The sequence below is a fragment of the Vicugna pacos genome, chromosome 13 (assembly GCF_048564905.1).
Source record: "Vicugna pacos chromosome 13, VicPac4, whole genome shotgun sequence".
NCBI lineage: Eukaryota > Metazoa > Chordata > Mammalia > Artiodactyla > Camelidae > Vicugna > Vicugna pacos.
The window spans coordinates 58,106,888-58,130,480 of NC_132999.1; the positions used below are offsets into that span (position 1 = coordinate 58,106,888).

Consider the following 23,593-nt stretch of genomic DNA (forward strand, 5'->3'; position numbering starts at 1 on the left):
TGCTTACTGGTGGTGCATCAAATGTACCAAAATATTCATTAGTTACTCAGTGATGCTGTTTGGGGTAAGTACTGCTCCACTCTGAAGCCTCTGCCAGCTTTGCCGCCTGCCAAATTTGTATGTAAATGGCTTTTCACTTTCCAAAGCTAAAGGGAGATCTGTTAAATTCTCAGAAACAACACGTATATTATTTTTAAGCCCTATTTCTTTGACTTAAAAAGAGCTATTTTAATGCTAAATCCCAAATAATACGTAATTAGAAATCCAAAACGCAGTACATCAGAATGTCTGTTATGTGGCTGTTGATCACAAAAGCAGTTGCAACGAATGTGATAGGTGAACGTTTTAGCACAGCTTATACCAAACCAAACAAAACACAAAACAACAAAAACAAAAGGTTACCGCCTACTCCATGTAGAACTTCTCTACTGATCTTTGTACCTGAGCATCCATTAAGAGGTGCCTCATTAGTATCATGGAACTCTTCAACGTCTCCTTCTCAGCGGGCAGAAAAGGGTCCTGGTCCTCCTCCAATGCCTTCGACTTGGTGACAATAAAATGGGATATCTGGTCATTTAGGGTGTGCAATGATTGCACCGCTGCAAAAAAAAAAAAGAAAGAAAGAAAGAAAGAAAGTCAAATCACAGCAGGTAACTTTCAAAGAGAAACTGGCTGGTAATTTTAAAGGGAGAAGTGCGGGTGTACATCTAAGGTGTAATCCAGGCATGCACCAAGAACCTGATCCATGCACAAGTCTCTTCCACACGTGTTAACAAACACAGTAACAAACTGAACTCTCTCCAAATGCCAGGCCTATATGGAAATAGGCTTGGGGATGCAGTCGTGAGCAAAACCAGATGTGATGCTTACCCTCAGGGAGAGTTCAGTCCTGTTGGAGACACTGGAAAGAAACAAGTTAGCAAATACTTCTATGAAGATGACTTTGCAGTAAGTGTTTATAAATTACAGAGATTAACAGGGCATGAGAGGAGAGCCCTAGAGTTGATTTACATTTATGGTAATATGGTTGCTATTTTGCCTCTAAACAGATGGCTTCTATCATTAAGTTTTATGAAGGGACAGTGGCCTTGATTTCCGATCAGTACCACATGTGTGCTGGGAGGATTATCATTTTTCTATAATTCACATAGCACTTGCTGTCTGACACGGCATAGATTTTAAGATTCCACTTATTTTTTATGCTTGTTGCCTCTTTTGCCACAATGTGCTTGCTAAAGGCAGAGACTTAAAAAAAAACAACTCTTTGTTTATGGTTCTATGCCCAACCTTTAAGAAATTTTCTAGAAAATAGAAGATGCTCAGTAAATCTCGTTGAATTGATTTCCTTACATTTCCTCCAATTAAAACTTCTTTCCTTATAGAATTTCTATCGCATTCAGGTAAATTTATCCTTTCAAACCAAGACTAAGTAAATTCTACACATTCTCAGGAAAACCGCTGCACAAACCACAATTCTGAGGTTGAGAAGTAATCATCAAAACCAGCACAGAACAGAATCACTCTGAGGACACCTGCCCTGGGCCATGAGGGAGTGAGAGGATTCAGATTACCCTCTGGCTGTAAATAACTAGCAGTCTGTCTGCCATCTCAAAAACAAGTGATTTTAGACATTGAACAACAGCGTGGGATGGTGATCCTTTAGGAAAGCAAGAAAAAGTGACATCCCATCACCACCTGCACTCTGCAAAAAGGGAACGTTCAGACTTGAGCGTGGGAAGGGGAGCCCAAGGAGAGCCCAGCAATTCACTAAACTGAAGAGACAGAGATAGGACAGGCTATGTTTGCTATAATTTGCAAGACAAAGTGCTGGAGAAGAGGGAATTACACAGAGATCTCCAGAAATCTGCACAAATACTGAGTTGATGATTATATCAATCGGATGTATGGCTGGGATGAAACCCTGCACGATCTGGCAAGAAAACATTCCAAGAGAGACCACTTACATTGCGGGGAGCTGTCAGCCCAGCAATCGCAAGAGATCTTGCAGGACCACAGATTGTTTGCGTGGTCACCAGCCAAAGCGAGGGGCTCTGCTGGAATTCAGAGCACACTCAGCAGAGACTCTAGAAGGATAAAGCTTTAGAAATGAAGCTAATGACCCCTAAAATAAAGGCCACTCTAGGCCTATCCGGAAAGAGTTTAAAAATAAGCCTTGCAAGGATCACACTGATCTGCAAGTAACTAAAATATGTGCCAGGAAAAAAAAAAGGATGTTTTTGGTAGAGGTCTGACAAAATCTAGCCCCCAAATACAAAATTCATAATGCTCTGAATTCAATAAAAAATTACCAGACATGTAAAGAAGAAAGGGCAACTTGTAGCATGGAGAAAAGTCAGTTTATAGAAACAGAGTAACCACTGATGGCAAAGAGAAACATGGCTACTAAGACAGCTATTACAGGCGTGTTTTGCACACTCAAGGTAGTAAAATAAAACAGGATTATAATGAGGAGAAAAATAGAATATTTAAATCAGAACCACATGGAGCTTCTAGGGATGAAAAAATAAAATATCCAAAATGAAATTTTTGCTGGACGAAATTCAAAGCCGATTAAACAATGCAGAAGAAAAGACCAGCGAACTTGAAATTACAGTAATAAAACTATCTAGAATGAATAAGCAGAGTCTGTTGGACAATATACAGCTGTCTGACGTACATGCACTTGGAGATTAGTGGGTTGGGGAGGGGCAGGGACAGAAACAGTGTTTGAAGAAATGATAGGAAATTTTTTTTCCAAATTTGATAATATTATAAACCTGCAAATACAAGAATCTCAATAAGCTTCAGGCAGGAGAAACACAAAAGAAAACTACACCAAGGCATATTATAAGCAAATTGCTAAACAAACAAAAACACGATGAGCAAGAGAAAATCTTCAAATCAGCCAGAGAAAGAAGGCATATTGCATTCAGAGGAACAGAGGTAAGATTGATGTCAGACTTGTCATAAGAATCTATGCAAACCAGAAGATAATCTAGGCATGCCAAAGTACTGAAAGGAAAAAAAAGAAAAACATTTGTCAACCTAGAATTCTATAACCAGTAATAATATCTTTCAGAAATGAAGGTGAAATAATGACTTTTTTAGAGAAACAAAAGCTGAGAGAGCTCATCACCAGTAGACTTCCATTAAAAGAAACGTTAAAGAAATTTCTTTAGGCAGAAGGAAAACAACATTAGATGGGAATTTTTATTCACATAAATGAAAAAAAAAAGCTAATTTTCAGCCTTGGAGAATCAGCCTTGGACAGCTGAGCTTGGAGTTACAACTGCAAGCCATGGAGAAGGAAGAAAACAGAACAGGACATCAGAGTAGCGTCTCACTGCACAGGAAGACTCTCAAATCCTTCCCTGGACTAGGGGAGGACCTTAGCTATCATAGAGGAAGATGAGAAGGCATGGGACCTGACTTCTGCCTCACCTGAATCCTTGTCCTCCAAAGGAGATGGTGAAAAACACCCAGATAGATTTGGGGATCTGCAAGCAGAGGGACTCAATGCCTTTTGTCCCGCCCTAGTTAGCTGGGTGGGGCAGTCTCTTACTGGACATGCCAATACAAGGGTAGAGATGACAGCCATGAGGTATTTTAAGTCAAAGAAGATCTGAGATAGCGCTACTGCCGTCCCACCCTCACCTTTCCACCCAAGTCTCCCTTAGCATCACTGGGGCTGAAGACATCGCCAGTGAGTCCAGACGTGTCCAGAAGGAAATTCACGGACCAGACACACATCCCCAAGTCAGGACAGTTTATAAGCTCCCAAGAACCCAAAGAGCAGGGAAAGGGAATTGGGTGGGAGGCGGGCAATTTGAATTTACTCGCTATTTACCCAGAAGATACTAAGTTTTCAAACAGAAGTGACTGAGTTATCAGTGGAAATGTTGACTCCAGATCTAACCTGAATTTCACGATAGAAAGTTAAAAATAAGTGACTTTCTGGAGTTGTGACTGTAAACTTTTAAACCCTCTATCTTCTCTACATTACTTGCAAGCAGGAAGGCTGGGGCACACTGAGCTATAAGGGGAACACGTGAGTAGGCATTCAAATAACCTTCCCAGAACCCTGGACCAATCTCTGCATGACTCATGCCACATTTTCCACAGCCGTTCTGCCTTCCTTTACCTCCCCATATGTGGACATCATGTTCTCATGAACAAGCCCTTCTCCCCAAGTCATTCTGAGGGTACCCCACCCACTCCCCAAGTCCTTTGCTTACAGACACAGAGACACTGGTATCAATAAAACTCCTCACGGCACTTCTTGGAAAGGATGAATTACTGTCAATGCTTCCACTCGAACTAGGCTGGTGAATTGGGGGCTCTCAAAATGCATCTATTCCAGGCTCTATCTATTCTTGAAATAAATAAAACTATAGCTCAGTATCTAAAATACGCTCTAAATTTCACTTTGTTCTAAATTCAAGACACATTGAAGTTGTTAACACACCCTTCTCTTCTCAAAGAATAGACACTTCCATCAGAGAACTTTCCGTATTATATTGTAATTGCTTAAGAATCCATCTTCAGTAGATCTAATTTGGTTCCCAAACTACTTCTCTCTGAACCTGTTCCTACAGAGCCTGCCCTAGTGACCCTCCTTCATGGAGAAACGTACTTCCTACCTTAAAATAATGCCAGGCTTCACCATGGGACTTCCTATAGCCAATTGAATATGAGCAGACCTGAGCAATACCATGTCCAAGTGGAAGCTTTAAGAGCCATCACGTGGTTTTACTATTATTCTTTACCCTTTGCCATGAGAACAGCCTGGATGCCAGAATGTGGAGAAAAAATTTTCACATGTGCGTGAAAAGCAAACCCTTGCTATTGCAAAGCACCAGAATTTGGGAGTTGGGCGGGATGGGGTGGCATTTGTTACTGGAGCATAGCCTCATGAAAGGTGACTGCTGCAGTCTCAGTCTAGATGGTAACTCCCTCAAAGGCAAGAATGAAACTTTGTTCACCATGTGTCATTGGTGTTTAGCAAAGAAGAGCACTTGGGCTCAATCTGAAGCGCCAAGAGATTTACATAACAGACATGGTCATGACTCTCCAATGCCCAGTCTCACAATCTTGCCACAACACCCACACTTCGGATCCAGAAAAATGTCTTGTTAGAGACAACACCCCAAGTATGTGTTACACCACCACCAGCAGCCAAGTGGGGCACAATAAAAGGGCTGGAAACATGTCCAGAATTTTTTTGGCAAGTGTGAAACAAGCAGATGGCAGAGTGCCTGGCACACAGTAAACATTTGATGCACTAAAAATGGCTAGGGTTTGAAGCCCTTCACTCATGCTCCCCTCCCCATATTTCCTGAACCTCCTCTCTCCTACCTTATAGTTCCTTCCCTGATAATAATAATCATTTACAACATCACAGCACTCATCTATGGAGGACTCACTATTTGCAAGCCTGGTGCCACATGTTTAACAGGCATTACCTCATTTCAGCACCCCAACAATTCTATTGCTGTGTCATCAGCATTGTTCCTATCGTACAAATGAGGAAACTCAGGTGAAGGGACTCACCCAAGATGATGGACCCAGTCAGGGAAGGAAACAGGATTCACATCGAGGCAGAGCCCACAGACATGACTCCTCCGTTATACCCCGTCCAGCCTCCACCACCCAGCACACTAAGCACTTGCTGCTCCCTCCATCTCCCCACTGCTCTTCTTTGGGCAAACCTACTGCCTTTCTGGTACCCTACCTCCTCCCACTCCAGTCTCACCACTCCCTTTTGGATGTAGCCAAGGAGCCTGCGCTGGTGTGTTTCCACCTGGGACACCACACACAACAATCCTAGGAATACAGAGTGTCAGGCTGGCCATGGGGTATCACCTGGTAATATCCTCACAATTTCCAAGGTGAGGAAGCTAAAGCCGGGAAAGGTGACCCAGCTCTCTGAAGATGCTGGCACTCAGTCTGAGAAGTTCGGACTCTTGAAGCCAGTTTGCCTTGATCTCAGTCTTGTCTGCCCCTCAACTAGCTGTATCACCTTGGGTGACTTACTTAACTCCTCAGTTTTCCTGTCTGTGAACGGGTGTAACAACAGTAACTACTTCACAGAGCTGCTCTGAGAAGTAAATGAGATCATTGCATAAAGCACATGACAGCACATCACACGGTAAGTGTGCAAAAAGCATTAACTCTTGTGATTATTATTACACAGTTTGTCCTTCCAGTCTTCCACTGGCTGATATTAACTAGTTGCTACGTTTATAATTGAGGGTAATTATTGCATCTTTGTTCCATAAATAAGCCAAGATGGTCTCTGTGTACTGGCCTAGGTTGTTTATTTCTTCACTGCAGGCTGAGACCCATTAGCTCAAAAACCAGCAGGTGCCAAACTCAAATGTTTACACATCCAATTGTTTTAAATATAGCCCAAATATGCAGATTTTTGGCTATTTAGAGCCTGTCTGCTTTGCATACCCCACAATACCATGCCCAACATGAACAGCCATTGATAAGCCCTGGGACAAAAAGGCCCCAAGCCCCTGCTGGTTTCTGACCCAGACTCCCCACTGTGCTGGTGTGTGACATCACTTGGACATGTAAGTCCCCTCTAGGACCCTTCTCTCCTTGAGGAGTTCCTTGCCCTCCTCCCCTCTGAGTATGACCCCCTGGACCTCTGGACAGCCACCTGCTGCGCAGAAATTCCCGTTATGCAAACTGCCAAAGGGTCATCCAGGAAAGCCTGTGTGTGCTACTGCCACCTAGTGGTCATATCTTTTTCCTTGATCCCTTGAACCCCCTGCATCAACCATTTGTCTGTTCATTTTGTATCCCAGTTACAGCTAGTCCAGGGCTTCCTACACAACCAAAACTTAATAACTGCAGTTTGAATAACTGGACACAAGGTCCTCCTTGGTCCATATGTGGACCTACTCTTCAAGGCAGGTCACTGTGTTTTTAGGCTAGTGTAATGGGTACTTTCCATGTTGGCGTGGTTACATCTATTTTCCTCTTCTTCTAATAGAAGAAACGCTCGTTCCCTTTTGTGGAAATGCCCCTCCCCACCTGTGGTTCAGGTACGGCTGATGCCACTCCCAGGTCCCAGAGCGGAGCACACAGTCCACACCTGGCCATTCCAAGCAAGTGGTCTCCCTGGCAAAAGTGGTTGGTCCAGGAGAGGGCTTGTGACCTACACGTGGCCAACAAGATTTCATTCCAGGACAATCTGATGGGGACTATTGAAAGAGACCCTCTCTTTTTCAGTTGGGTTGGCCGAACTGACAGAAATGTGAAGCCTTTATTTAAGGAGCTCCCATCTGACAATGAAGCCAACTGGGTAAAAAGGTAACTCTTGTTGAGAGACAGGGAATGAGATTCTGGACCACCCATTACAGCAGCAGGACTCAGCCACAGACTTCCCAGTTAGGGGATCAGTTAACTCCCTTCTTCTCATTTGCCCGACTGGGTAGAGTTTCTGTCATTTGTGATCAAGAAGTCCTGATTATTCTAAAGAAGCCTGTACTTTGTCTTCACTGTAATAGTTATTTATGTGAATACATCTTTAACGTCTGCCTCCCTCGGTGGCAGATTAAAGATGGTCTTAAATGGTGTGAGAAGAACCAAGGAATCGAGCCATCCGTCTTAAGTGAGGCTTCAGACGTAGGGCTCAGGCCACCTCAATTCACCCCAGATGAGGACCCAGTCACTCTGGAGCAGAGCTGAACCACCCTGCTGTACCACACTCAAATTCCTGGCCCACAAAACTATGAGTGTGGTAGGGTGTTGATTTACACCATTCCATTTGGGGATGATTCGTTATGCAGCAATAGATAACTGTTAAGTTCCACGAGGCCAGCAACCACGTTTTTTTTTCAGTTCATCACTGAATCTCCAGCTGCAAAACAGCACCTGGCACACAGTAGTGCTTGGACAAATAAACATTTGTCCAAAAGAAAAAACAATGAATAAATGAAGGAAAAAGCAAACTTCACTCCACTTTGTCCCCTCCATCAGCCCATCATCTTAGAATGCATATTCTTCTCCATTTGGCTTCTAAAAATCTCAACCAAATAATAAGAGATATGATGGATTACAGAATGAAGAGACATATATACGCTTTCTTACCTGCCTGGGTTTAGGAAATTGAGTCATAAAAACCAGTGTATTTGGTTGGTGGTTCTGAATGTGAAATGATGTTAAATTTATTTCATGTTATTTCAGTCTACAAATTTGAAGAAATGTGTATTTCTATAGCAGGCTTATTTATATGAAGTGCTCATTTGAATTTCACTGTACATTAATGAGTATTTATTTAGGCTTCAGATAAGGGTAGCACATTCATGGGGTGGCAGAAGAGAAAAATAACAAGTTTCAACATTTTGTGTCATTAGCAAAAATAGAAGGTACACATAAAATTTCTTCATGCTTTCAGAAAGAGAATAACAGCATACCATACTGTGCCTCTGTTTTAATAGATCAGATGAAGTACAGAGCACGAAATAATAATAATGTGACCCTAAACACTCATTTTATGCAGACAAGTCCAGATGTCACTGAGATGGGCTATTGTACATTTTCGTAGAAAAATATACCAAATGAATCACATCATGGGGCACAGCCTCACCACAAGAAGCTCCATGGATTTTATGATCTTGTCATTTATATGGTCCACAGATATGAACTAATGATCAAATTTATCCCTACATGTTAAACAACCTTTGCTTTTCATCTATCTCAAATTCTTGGATGTATTTTGCATTAAAATGCTCACAAGTTTCCAGTTCTTGCTTTAATATGGTCTCATTAAATAAATGAAGCCTAAATAATTCAGGTATTTCCCCCCCCCCCCCCCGTTGTTGTAATAAAACTCATTCCGTGAGTCAAAAGTTGATGCTGTAGGCGAGGACATGGAGGAACTGAAACCCTCATGCCTTGCTGGTGGGAAGGTAAAATGGTGCAGCCACTGTGGAACACAGTGTGGCACTTCCTCAGTAAGTTAAATGTAGAGTTCCCCTGTGAACCAGCCATTCTACTCTTAGGTATGTAAGCAAAAGAATTGAAAATGGATGTTCAAGCACTTATCCATAAATGCTCACAGCAGCACTAGTCATAATAGCCAAAGGTGGAAACAACCCAAGTGTTCATCAACTGACGGATGAGTGGATAAGGAAAATGTAGTTTAATCATACAATGGAATATTATTAAGCCTTAAAAAGGAATTAAGTTCTCATACATGCCACAACGTGGATGAACCGCGAAAACATGGTACTAAGTGAAAGAAGCCAGTCACAAATGCTACATATTGTATGATTCCGTTTATATGAAACATCCAGAATAGGCAAATCCACAGAGACGGAAAGCAGATTAATAATTGCCAAGCACTAGGGGGAGAGAGGGAGGGAGTGACTGCCTAATGGGTACAATGTTTCCTTTCATAGTTGATGAAGTATTCTGGCATGGGCTAGCAGGGATGGTTACACAACATTGTGAATGTACTAAAGCCTATTAAATTGTACACTTTAGAGTGCTTAAATGGTAAATTTTATGTTATGTATATTTTAAGCACAATTTTTAAAAGCTGGGTGACCAGCTCAGGATTGCAGACCGAAAAAAAAATTTGATATTAGAGCATCTTCCCAGAATCAGACAATTGAGTCTTATGGCAAAATGTTACCTTGGCACCAATGGAAAAGGCGTAAGTTACACACCTGGTCAGGTTTAAAAAGGAGACAATAAAATAAACCCTTAAAACCAAGGATTTGCCTTGCTGATAAAGATCTATCACCTGCTTCCTCAAACCCAGAGTCATGTGATGGGCACTGAGAAGTGCCTGTGGGTTTCAATGCAGAGCAAGAACACACCACAAGTAACAACACAGGCCAAGACAGAAGTGGCGATGGCGTGTGCAACGGTGTGAAGGAAGCCTGGGCAAGGTGGTGACGGACTCCGTCCTGATGGGGCCTGCGGGACCTAGGAGCTGATGGACTCAAGTCGAGGGGCGGCTGGAATGCATCCCAAGAGAGGGGAGGGATGTGGTTAGGGTCACATCGTGGACCTAAAGATAAATGTGGCCTGGGTCTTAGAAACCCAAGTTCGTGGCCAGAGAAAAGCTTGAGGCGGAGGTGGGGTGGGGGGTGGTCCAGACTGCTCCCACTGAAGTGGGTATGCCTCTTAAAAGCCATGAGTTTTGGAGTCAGAGGTCCCGAGTTCAAGTCCTGCCTCTATCCGTTACTCGCTGGGAAAACTACTCCACCTCTCTGGGCAGCACTTTTCTCATCTCTCCCGTGAAGGTAAAAGCCATGCCTACTTTGCAGTCTTGAAGCTTGGACTAATCAATGCAAATAAAGGACTTGGAAGAGCGCCTGGCACAGAGTGAGTACTGGGTGACAGTACTCAGGTTTATCATCACCAGGAGTATTACCATGGCCGCTGCCTAACTCCCGTGATCCTGGAGCAGGCGTGATCCTGACCTGACCCTGGAGTCTGCCCTGACCCTGCGGGCAGCTCTTGGGGATCAATGCCCTGGGAATATTGAAAGCTTGAACCCCGTCCATTCTCACAGCTCTGTGTCCCCACCTCCCAACCCCATCATTTTTCATTTTGCTCACAGCCACCGGCCCTGCCAGCACTGCCCAGAGGTCTGCAGTAGGGGCTGAGACATGGAGTGAGATGAGGTGAGTGGACACACAGGGGGGAAGCTGCCTGAGCGGTCCTACTCCAGCGTGTGGTCTGGATGTCAGAAAGGCAGCTGGATAGGTGAGGAAAGAAGACAGTGTGAAATGGATGGGACTCAGAGCAGCATGGAGCAGGGGTGGGGCCTGCCACCTTTCTCATCTCTGGTTCCAGTCCCTCCTGGGACCAAGCTGCCTCGCCCTGACCCTCTGTGATAAATCCCCTCCTCTTCCTAGTTACCTTGAATTGGTGTCTGTGCTGAGAGAGCCGGGCTTCATGCAAGCCCCACATCTGAACTTCTACGGACTACTTCCACCACTTGCCTTCTGTTTCTCAAGGCTTTCAGACCACACAGGAGCGATGCTAATGTCTCAGGCTGGTGCTGTCCACGCCTTGCTCAGAGGAAGACAGCCATGACCACAGAAACACTAACATTGCTAATGATGGCTATTTATTAAGTGCTTACTGCGTGTCAAGCACTGCGCTGAGCTCTTTGCATGTACCCCCCACACAGCATCTTCATGCAACTCATGCTTTAGGTACGACCGGCTCCATTCTTCTGTTATGGAAGCTGGCCCTGCGACCTGCACCACGGCAGTGGGAATGCTCTGTGCCTGCCAGTCCTGCCCGTTTCCTTCAGAGCCCGCACAAAACGCCCCCTCACTGAAACGTGGCCCTGAGCACGGTCATGCAAGCAAACAGCAGACAAGCGGCAGTCTGCACAGAGATAATAAATAGGTGCCTTCTCTCTCAGTGTCTCCCTGTGCGGGTCCCAGAGCTCCGCGAGGAGCTTAAAACAATTCTCCATCACTCTGTGGTCACACCTGGATGGGATCTAACCAAGCACGGTTCCAGCTGGCCTTCAGGAAATCCTTCGCTTCTCCTTACGTGCCGCCTCCCGGAGTTCCCAAGGCCAACTCCGCTTAACCTCATAGAAGCTGCAAGGGAGTAAATTACCATAAAGTCGCCCTGTGAGAAATGGATTATGACAACATCACACAGCTAGGAGGCCTGCCCGGGCATAATGCACAGGTTTTCATTTGAATGTCATTGTCCAGGGGAAGACTGCAATGAGAAAAGGACTTCGGCTCAAGGAGGAGGAAACGGAGCCAGGGACACGTCAACCTGATGGTGACAGAGGACTGAACATCCTAACTGTGGTCCTCACGGAACGTGCGCTCCACTGGCGGGAGGCTAACTTCACTCCCGGAACCAATTACTTCCCTGAAAAGAAGCCGAGAGGCCACCCTCGTTCGATGGTTTGGCGCAGTTCGTGCCTGGCAGGCACCCTCAGGTGGATTCGGCGGCTCGCAGGAGCGGCTGGCCCATCTTCCACGCCCCGATCCCAGCCTGGAACCCCACCCCGAGGCCTTTCACCTCTCCCCACCTTGTTTCTCTAAGTTCCATCTCCCAGGCATTCCTGGCTTCCACCCTTCCTTTCAGTCCAAGGGCTTAGCCTCACTTTTCCGGGTCAGTGTCGGTCTCCCATGTGGGCTGGAAAGGAGTAACTCCCCCGAAGTGTCCTTTCGGGGGCTGGGGTTGGGGGAGGCCATCCTTTCTACCGTAAAACAAAACACCGTGAAATACGGAACGGGCTACAAAATTCACATGAAATTTTAAAACAAAACACAAGATTTCAAGGAAAGAGCCTGCTCTGCCCTCTGACTGGGGGTTCCTTCGCACCCTGTAAGCTGTATTGCGATGGCAAAGTTTGAGAGTCCTCGAGATGGTAACCCCGAGTCCTGGAACACCTCGGCCATTGAACACAGTCAGGGGTGCGCTGCAGCCTTCCTTTACACTTTATAAACTGAACCCACAAAAGAGTCTTTTAAATTCTAAATTAATAAATTGATAAAGCGAATACATTCCCAAGTATGTAAAACTGGAAATAAATCAAACATACGTGGAAAAAAAAACACAGGATGTGCTTTTAAGAACAGATAGTACTTGCTCTTAGTGTGTCAATTATACCAAAATAAGTATTAGTAAAATGCTGGGGAGTGCTGAAAAGTTGAACTCTGATGCAATTCAAATACAGTAGCAATTTATTTACCAAATACTTTATAACAGTAATAATTCTTACTTACTCGTTATAACCAACTTCTTGGCATAATAAAAACCACAGCTCTTGTTTACTGAGCGCTTGTCATGTCCCAAGATCCATGCTTATTTTGGATAATGTAACAATTTTTACAATACACAGTGAGGGTCTGATGGCCTGTGTCTTGCAGATGAAACATTTGAAGACAGAAACATGACTTGCCTGCTGTCACACAGGCAGTCACGGGCAGAACTGGTGCTCAGACCTGGTTTTGTCCAACCCCAAGGCTCTGGACCCTCATGTGAAAGCACCACCCAGATGAATTTTCAATTGTGGAGTGAGAGGTATGCTGCTATTTTTTTTTTCACTTTGGGATGCTAAGTATCCTTTCTCTGGCCTTACCAGGGTCCACACTGACATCAGCTCTCAGGACCATTGTGAAAACACCTGCAAGAAGGAAGTCAGTATCCTGAAACAAGACAGCAGTCACCCTCTATCACACGACGCTGCCTGGCCCGCTGGCAGAGCCCTGTCACGAGTTGCCCCATAAGACGCTGAGCTATGAACAATGCCAACAAACCCAAGATTCCCAGGTAGCTGTAAAGGAGCAGTGCTCACCGGGAGGCGAGGAGAACAGGGGGACAGCTCCAAGTCTGAGGATGTGGGTGACAAGAGATTGTTCCTTTCTTTCCAGAAAGGATCCACAGAGAAGCCATGCTGAGTGGCCTCCCACTTTGAGGGGCAGCATGACTTCAACACCTGACGTGAAGGGGCTGTTGACATTTTGTTATGCAGGGCTAGACGTAGAGCTGTGGAGCTCAAGGTCACAGTCTGCATGTAAATGTGATCTAGAAACTCCCAGAGCCCCAAGTGTACCGTGGACAGGAGGCTTCCTGCCAACAGTCGCTCCGAGGTGAAGAGCACAGACCTGGGAGGCAAGCTGCATGTTAAACAGATCCTGGGATTCCGCTTTCGATGGGGAGACGTGGTGCTGGGGCGAGGGTCCTGCACACAGCATGACAGAGGGTGGGGGTCCGCAGAGGAAAGCAAGCCTCCCAGTGACCCAGAGTGGAAGCAAGTTTGAAAACTGAAAGACACACCCCAGGCAGGACTGTCAGAAGTACCTAAGACTAGCTGTGTCGATGTGACACATAACTCCTGGCTCTGTGTGCAGTGACAGATTTAAAACTGCACAGATATCATCAAGACAGAACATTTTTAAAAGGAATAACAATGATCCCTTTGCCGTGATTTAACATGTAATGATGATTCCATTGAACTGTCTCATAGATGGACCAACATCCTGGGGAAAGAATCCACAGCCTTCCCTGTCTGTATTTTATTTCAGCCAGAGCGACTTCCAAAAAATCAAAATGAATATCCTTAGAACTGAAATGGTCCCAGCAAAGAGTCTCCTGCCTTTAAGAGGGAACTCATGGCCCCTGGAAGGTAGGCTGCGGCAGAGAAAAAGCTTGCACCGTCTACGCCCGTCTGGTGGCGTGAATTCTGACAGCTCATGCTTCCATACGTGCCTCCCCCTCCCCACGAATCATTTTACTGTAATGGGGCAGCCTCGCTAAGAGCCCAAGCAGAGGTCAATCTAGCAATGAACCAACTAATCAAGTTTCTATGCGGCACTGAGCCCTGGGCCAGGTTTCAAGGACTGCAAGAATCAATCTCACCCGCAAGAACTTTAAAGTCTCTTAGGGGTCACGCTAATTGCTCTTATATAGATTAGGGCTGGCTGTGAGACTGGGGGTGGCAATGTTCAAAAAAATGTAATCATTTGAAAGAAAAACAACAGTTAATGGGCTTCCCCTTCTCCAAATAGAAGCTGCAATTCAAGGGCCCACGGCCCTCTGAAAAAATAAGAAATGTAAACTAAATAAATAAAGAAATTTGGAGATCCTGAAGTATTTTATTTAAGTCCTAGGAATTGTTGTTAATTCTTGGCTAGCAACAAAGTTTTATCAAAGGAAATCTTGTTCTTTTTTTTCCCCTTGTTCTTGGTTTTAATCCCCACCTGTGCTATTTAATTACTTTTGATCTCTTAATATTTTAAATGCATTTTGTTTTACTAAATCCTTATATACGCTAAAGCTCAGCAGAAAACCACTTTGAATCGCAAGTAAATTTTATTTTTAGCATAGGGCATTTTACAGATTTATGGAACAGGTGAAGAAATCGGTTAGCTTGGTGTCATATTTTTTTCCCAGTTAAATTTGTTGTATTTGAAAGACTCCACATGTCATTATTCAGTCAACAAACGTGATGGCATTGTGGTTAGAAGTCAGGCTTTGGAATTTCAAATTGTGGCTCTTCTGTTTGCTAATCACAGGCCTTGGGCAAGTTAGCAGGTCTCTCTGAGCCTCAGTTTCTTTATCTGTAAAATGGAGGTTATACTATTACCTACTTCCAGGATTGTTGTGAGGATTAAATGAATTACTATACTAAAGAGCCTCAAATAGTGCGTAGCCCACGGCAGGTTCTCAGCGAGCCTAGTTGTGGTGGGTTTTTTTCAAGTATAATTGATTTACAACGTTGGGTTAGTGGTGTTATTGTTACTACTGATACTTCTGCTGCAATAAGGATGATGATAATAGATAATATTGCTGTTACTGAGAGCTCAACACCTACAGCAATGGACATGACAAAGATATTGTCTGCCCTGTTGGAGGTTACAATGTAACAGGAGGCCAGCTGTGAATAAGTCATTCATTGTAAGGAGCCCTGTGACTCAAGAGTACAGAAGGCCATGGGGAGGGGAGACGTGCCCACGTGCAAATACATACGGAAACATCCTATGGGTTCACACTGATGATTTTTTATTACCTACCATTATGGTGTACTAATGCATCTGCTCCCTTCCACAGTCCCAAGAAATCCAAAATGAGCATGAAGTTCCCCTAATTTTTATTGCTTTTGAAAATACCTCTTTAATAAAGCTGTTTCAGACTTTTCAGTTAGAGACAGGGGATTAGACCCGTGAATTTACCTCTTGCTCTCCCAACGTCCAGCTAAAATGACAGTAAATGCATTGTTTTAAAACCAAACAAATCCGCAAGACAAAAGGTTACAGAGACGTTTTAGAAGCTCAAAGCAGAAGGATAACCAGACCTAAAAAAACAGAACCCTAAGCCATGGGAGGAGCAGGCTAAAAAGCAACTCAGTTGACAGCATCAGATGCTCTGGGAATTTGAAGGAAGTCAGAGCTGAGAACAGGAAAATTAACTCAAAGTCTAGACCCCCTCCCCACACAGCCAAGTGACTACCCTTCAACACCAGGCTGAACACTGGAGACTTACTCTGAAAAAGATAATAGAGTGAGTCTCTGGACTGGGGGACACCAGATACAGTTAAAGACAGGGGTATCATAGGTACCATAAGGGTATGGTGGATGATATACTAAATGCTGAGATTCCAAACTTATTCCTTAACCCAAATCAATGATAACAGTGAAACCATCTACTTAGTGTTTATTTTGTGCCAGGAACTGTTCTAAGGGCTTTAGGTATATTAATTCATTTATTCCTCACAATGCTGTCATTAGGGAGAGGTGGGTTCTACCAGTATCCTTTGTATGAGGAAACTGAGGCACAGAGAGGTTGTTGCTTTTTCAAGATCTCAGTTAGTAAGTGGTAGAATCAGGGTTTTCATCCAGGCCAATAGCAAACAGGATGATTATGCATTGAGACTGTCAGTTGTTCTGGGACTGAACCAGCCCAACAGACATGAGCTGGAGACACAGACATTATGAATTCTCCAAAGAAATAGCACAGATTAGCTTACAAAGGGGCCCACAGTCAACAAGCTGCCCCTGTGTGCTTAGAACTTCCAATGACCTATTTAGAATTTCTTCTGCAATATGAGCAGGCAGCAAAGAACTACTAGATATATAAGGAATAGCTTCAATGAGCAAGGAAGGAAGGAAGGAGGGAAGGAAGGAAGCAGGGAGAGGGAAAGGAAAAAAGAGAAGAAAAGAAAAAGAAATGAAAAAGGAGGGAGGATGGAAAGTGGAGGAAACAGATTCTAAAAGGTGATGAAAACTTTTCAGAATTCCCACTAACATCCATACAGAGCATGTTATTATGAAATTTCAGACAGGAAAAACAAAGAGATGAAGATTCTATAAGCCATCAAAGAGAGAGAAATGAGAGAAAGATTAAAAAAAAAAAACCTCCCTGTAGTAGCTGCTTCTTGCTGCATAACAAATGAATCCTAAAATTCTCAGCATGAAACACCAAACATTAATTATCTCACACGGTTTCCGATGGTGAGGAATCTGGGAGTGGCTCAGCTGGATGGTTTAGGCTCTGGGTCTCTCATGAAGCTACAGTCAAGCTGTAGGTTGGTGTTGATGAAATGCCTAGCGTGTTTGAAATTATTAGTAGGAGATTTTAGACAAGGGGAAGAGTTTGGAAATGAATTACTGTTAGAATAAAAGAAAACTAAATAAAAAACACAAGTATTAACTCTAAGGTGCAACACAGAAATAAGCACAAAAAGTCACAGGAATTGTTACATACCCCATGACTGCCATGATTTGTATTTACAAGCTTTTATGATATAAACACTGAATGTTAAGCTAACCAAAATTATGTATGGATGTATGTATTTGGGGGAAGGGCATTATGGAAGAGCTAAATACTCATCTTCCTTAGTTGCAATCAATAGGTAACTAAAAAATGAAAAATCAAGAAGAGCATTATAGACCTGTTATTTAGAGATTTTAAAAAAAAATAGCTAACAAGAGTTGAGAGTGATTGCTTCTGGATATGCAGTACATCTTAACTTTAAGTGTTTTTAAGAAGTGATTGCTAACGTATGGGTCCCAGGGAGCTGAGATTTCACACCTACTACTGCAAAATGGCACAGAAAAGCGAATGCGATAGCCAGACTCTAAGATGACCCCGGTGATTCTTGCCCCCTTGGTATTCAGAGCCTTGGGCGGTTTCTTCCCACAGTGAATAAGGGCGACCTGTGTGGCCAACAGGATATTGCAGAAATGACGGAGTGTCTCTTCTGAGGTTAAACCAAAGAAGGCACTGAATTTTCTCTCTTGGGTCACTCCCTCTGAGGAGCATCAGCCGCCATGACATGAGGATAAAGCAGCACGTTACAAAGAACTGAGGCTTCCTGCCAACATCCAGCTGAATTTATCAGCCATGTGGGTGCACCATCTTGGAAACAAGTCCTCCAGCCATAATCAAGCTCTCAAATGACTACACCCAAGTTAACATCCTGGCTGTAACCTTGTGAGAAACCTTAAGCCGGTATCATTCAGCTAAGCCACTCTTGATTCCCACATTCACAGAAACTGTGAGATAATAAAGGTTTATAATTGTTTGAAGCTGCTACATTTTTGGAGTGACTTGTTAGGTGGCAATAGATAACTGATACAAATTTTCATACCTGGAAGTGGAGTGCTGCCCTAACAAACACCACTAAATATAGGAGTGTGGCTTTCAAACCTCAGTGGGAAGAAGCTGAAAAAACTTTTGAGGGAGAATACTAGGGAAATCCTGAAGTGCCTCAGAGAGACTGTTAGAATCCTGTTAGCCCCCAAGGAGTCTGTGTTGGGGAAAGCATAAAGGACACTGAGGCATGTGTTGTTGAAAAGTAAAGGAATGGGGATCTTTGCTGTGTGATGGTAACTGCCTGCAGTGCAATGGCACTGTTCTGCAGTGGCACCACTGCTAGTGGTGATGTGGAAAATAGAAAATGTACCTAATGAGCTGGATGATCTAGCAAAAGAGATTTGCAGCCAGAGTGTCAAAGATGTCACCTGGTACCTTCTTGCTGCTCATAATAAAATGCAAAAAAAGAGAGACAAGCTAAAGGAATGGCCATTTTTTTCAAAAATGGCCAGGACTTACTGGTTTTGGAAATTCCATCCTATCCATCTGCCAACCATCCAAACATGGTTAAAATTCAGAAATGGTTCCCAGGTAAGAAGCAAATTCAGAGCACTCTCGGGAAAACAGAGTGTACAGATAGTTAGGGATGTAGTTATAAATCCTTTGTTCAGACCTTAGAAATATCTAAGGCGGTGCCTCAAAAAAACATCCAGTCAGACTTCTAAGAAGGTTAAGGTTGTCTCTCAGCAGTTTCAGCAAAAGCTCGAGGTGGAAAAGGGCTTATCTCAAAGAGACTTGAAATGTGACTTTTTTAATGGAATAAACTCCAGTGCAACTCATAGTAGACTTGCAATGTTTTTAAGAGAATAGTATTTGCAGATATACTATCAGTTTAGATTGTAAGGGGAAGAAACAGTATAAAAGGAAAGAAAGAGTCTATGGATCCTCAGAATTCTCCAAGAAGAAAGCAGACTAAGAAAACTGTGCAACTAGAAACATAAATTATCTACATTATAAAAGCAACAGTGACTTGGAGGGTGTAACCAGTGGCTCAGAGGATGGATCCAAAACTCATGAAAAACTCTTCTTTCATTTCTAATTTTGCTTATGTGGGTCCTCTCTCTTTTTTGCTTACTGAGCCAGGCTGAAGGTTTATCAATTTTGTTTATATTATTTAAAAAAAAAAACAGCTCTTAGATTCGTTGATATTTTTTCCACTGTTTGTTTGGGGTCTCTATTTTATTTATTTTCACCCTAATTTTAAAAATTTCTTCCTTCTGCTGACTTTGGGCTGTGTTTATGTTTCTTTTTCTAATTACTTTCTAATTACTTCAGAAGGAAAATCAGAAATTATTTATTTGAGACTTGTTTGTTTGTTTCTTGAGGTAGGTCTGTATTAAGTGTCGTCAAGTCCCTTTTAGAACCGCTTTTTCTGTATCCCATGGCTTTTGGAAAGTAGGTTTTTATTTTCATTTGTCTCTGGCTATTTTCTGATTTCCTCTTTGATTTCTTCATTGACCCATTGATTTTTAGTAGCATGTTGTTTAGTATCCATGGATTTGTGTGTTTTCCATTTTCCTTTCTGTAACTGATTTCTAGTTTCATACTTTGTGGTCAGAAAAGATGCATGCTATAATTTCAATCTTCTTTTAATGTATTAAGACTTGTTTTGTGGCCTACCATGTGGTCTATTCTTGAGAAAATTCCATATGCACTTGGGAAAAAATGTGCACCCTGCTGTTTTTGGATGGAATGTCCTCTGCATATCTTTTAAGTCCATCCACTCTAATGTGTCATTTAAAGCCACTGCTTCATTATTGATTTTCTGTCTGGATGATTTTCTATTGATGTAACTAGGGTGTTAAGTCCCCTACTATTATTGTACTACCATCAATTTCTCCCTTTATGTCTGCTAATATTTGCTTTATATATTTAGGTTCTCTTACTTGAGGATATATATATGTTTAGGAATATTATATCCTCTTCTTTGATTGAACCCTTCATTATTTTATAATGCCCTTCTTTGTCTTCCATTATAGACTTTTTTAAAAAGTCGACTTGTCTGATATGAGCACTGCTACCTCAGTTTTCTTTTCATTTCCATGGAATATCTTTTTCCATCCCTTCACTTTCAGTCTGTGTGTGTCCTTAGCTCTGAAGTGAGTCACTTATAGGCAGCATATAATGGGTCTTCTTTTTTTTTATCCAATTAGCCACCATATGTCTTTTGATTGGAGCATTTAGTCCATTGAAATTTTAAGTGATCATTGTTGGTATGTACTTATTACCATTTTGTTACCTGTTTTCTGGTTGTTTTTGTAGTTCTTGCATATTCTTTTCTTCTTTTAGTCTCTTCCCTTGCAGTTGGAATGATTTAATTTAGTGTTCTGTTTGGGTTCCTTTCTCTTTAATTTTTGTATACCTATTGTATGTTTTTGATTTGTGGTTACCATGAAGTTCATATAAGTCAACCTATAACAATATTTACTTGTTTTAAACTATAGTCACTTAAGTTCAAACACATTCTAAAATATCTACATTTTTTATTCCCCCTCCCACATTTTGTGTTTTTGATATTGTATCTTCCATCGTCATGTATATCTCTTAACTGTTTATTGTAGCTATAGTTGTTTTGATCATTTTTATCTTTTACCCTACAACTGTTATCACAGAAATACAATCATAAGAGAATACTACAAAGAGTTTCATGTTAACAAACTAAACAACCTAGAAGAAATGGATAAATTCCTAGAAACACACAATCTGCCTAGACTGAATCAGGAAGAAATAGGTAATCTGAATAGATCAATCACTAGTCGTGAAACTGATTTTGTAATTTAAAAAACTCCCAGCAAACAAAAGTCCAATACTGGGTGGCTTTACAGGGGAATTCTACCAAACATACAACAAAGAGCTAATATTTATCCTTCTTAAACTATTCCAAAATAGTGAAGAGGACAGAACACTGCCAAAGTCATTCCATGAGGCTACTATTACCTTGATACAAAAACCAAAGATACTACAAAAAAAAAGGAAATTATAGGCCAATATCTCTGATAACTATAAATGCAAAAATTCTCAACCAAATATTAGCAAACCAAATCCAACACTATATACATAGAATCATACACCATGATCAAGAGGAATTTATTTCAGGGATGCGAGTATGATTTGATATTTACAAATCTATCAATGTGATATACCACATTAATAAAAGGAAAGATAAAAATAACATGATTATCTTAGTAGGTGCAGAAAAAGCATTTGACAAAATTCAACACTCATTCATGGTAAAAACTCTTATCAAAGTTAGTAAAGAGAACATATTTCAGCACAATTAAGGCCATTTCTGAGAAACCTACTGCTAACATCATATTCAATGGTGAAAACCTGAAAGCCTTTCCTCTAAGATCAGAAACAAAACAAGAATGCCCATTCTCACCACTTTTATTTAACATAGGATTAGAAGTCCTAGCCACAGCAATCAGGCAAGAAAAGAAATAAAAGCCTTCCAAACTGGAAGGGAAGAAGTAATACTGTTACTATCTTCAGATGAAATAATGAGATATATATATATATATATATATATGTGTATATATATAATGATATATATGTGTGTGTGTGTATATATATATATATATATATAAAATCTCCACCAAAAAACTATTAAAATTAATAAATGAATTTAGTAAAGTTGCAGGGTAAAAGATTAATATACAGAAACCTTTTGCTTTTCCACACTGATAATGAACTATCAAGAAGTGAAAGCAAAAAAAAAAAAAATCCTGTGTAAAATTGCATCCAAAAAAATAAAATGCCTAGGAATAAACCGAAAAGGTGAAAAACCTATAGTCTGAAAACTATAAAACATTGGTGAAGGAATTTGAAACCGATACAAAAAAATGGAAAGAAATACTGTGTTCTTGGACTTGAAGATTTAATATCGTTAAAATGTCCATATTGCCCCTACAGATTCACTGCAATCCCTATCAAAATACCCATGACATTTTTCACAGAACTAGAACAAATAATCCTAAAATTTCTGTGGAACTACAAAAGATCCTGAATTGCCAAAGCAATCTTGAGAAAAAGGACCGAGCTGTAGGTATCATGCTCCCTGACTTCAGACTATATTACAAAGTTACAGTAATCAAAACAATATGGTACTGGCATAAAAACAGACACATAGCTCAACGGAAAAAAATAGAGAGCTCAGAAATGAACCTGAGCACCTATGCTCAATTAATCTACAACAAAGGAGGCAAGAATATACTATGGAGAAAAGACAGTCTCTTCAATAAGTGGTGCTGGGAAAACTGACCAGCAACATATAAAAGAATGAAATTAAAACACTCTCCAACACTGTATACGAAAATAAACTCCAAATGGATTAAAGACCTAAACAAAGACCTGAAGCCATCAAACTCCTAGAAGATAACATAGGCAGAACACTCTTTGACATACGTGGTAACAATATGTCTTGGGTCTGTCTCCTAAGGCAAGGGAAACAAAAGCAAACATAAACAAATGGGACCTAATTAAACTTAAAAGCTTTTGCACAGCAAAGAAAACCCTGGGAAAAATGAAAAGACAACCTACAGAATGAGAGAAGATGTTTGCCAGTAATATGTCTGATAAAGGGTTAATATTCAAAATACAAAGAACTCATACAACCTAACATCATAAAGACAAACAACTTGATTGAAAAGTGAACAGAGGACCTGAGTAGGCATTTTTTCCAAAGAAGACATACAGATGGCTAATGGACACATGAAAACATGCTCAACATTGCTAATCATTGCAAGTCAAGTGGACAATAAGACACCTCACACCTGTCAGAATGGCTAACATCAAAAAGTCTACAAATAACAAATGTTGGTGAAGATGTGGAGAAAAGAAAATCCTTGTTAAAAAAAAAAACCTAGAAACAGAACTACCGTATGATCCAGCAATTACACTCTTGGGTATATATCCAAAGGAAATGAAAACACTGATTTGAAAAGATACATTAAACCCCTCAGTATGCATTATTTACAATTGCCAAGATACAGAAGCAACCTAAGTGTCCATCAACAGATGAATGGATAAAGAAGATGCGATATACACACATACACACTGGAATATTACTCAGCCATACAAAGAATGACATTTTTCCATCTGCAACCATGTGGATGGACCTAGATGGTATTATACTTAGTGAAGAAAGTCAGACAAAGAAAGAGAAATATTGTATGTGTTTACTTATATGTGAAATCTAAAAAGCAAAAAAAAAAAAAAAGTGCAAATATAACAACACAGAACCAGACTCACAGATATAGAAAACAAACCAGTGGTTACCAGTAGGGGGAGAGGTAGAGGGAAGGGCAAGGTAGGTGAAGGGACTAAGAGGTATAAATTGCTAGGTATAAAACAAGTAAGATACAAGGATGTAACGTACAGCACAGGGAACATAGCCAATATGTTATAATGACTTTATATGGAGTATAATCTATAAAAAAATTTTGAATCAATATGTTGTATACGTGAAACTAATATAATATTGTAA

General features: G+C 41.6%; 1 protein-coding gene across 2 annotated transcripts in view; it reads right to left on the reverse strand.

The window, feature by feature from the left end:
* KAZN (kazrin, periplakin interacting protein) overlaps positions 1-23,593 on the reverse strand; it is a 993,570-nt gene that overhangs the window by 754,885 nt on the left and 215,092 nt on the right. For both annotated transcript variants that reach the window (XM_072975380.1, XM_072975376.1), the window contains exon 2: positions 442-599. In XM_072975380.1, the coding sequence (XP_072831481.1) occupies positions 442-599 (158 nt within the window). The remainder of the gene's footprint in view (positions 1-441; positions 600-23,593) is intronic.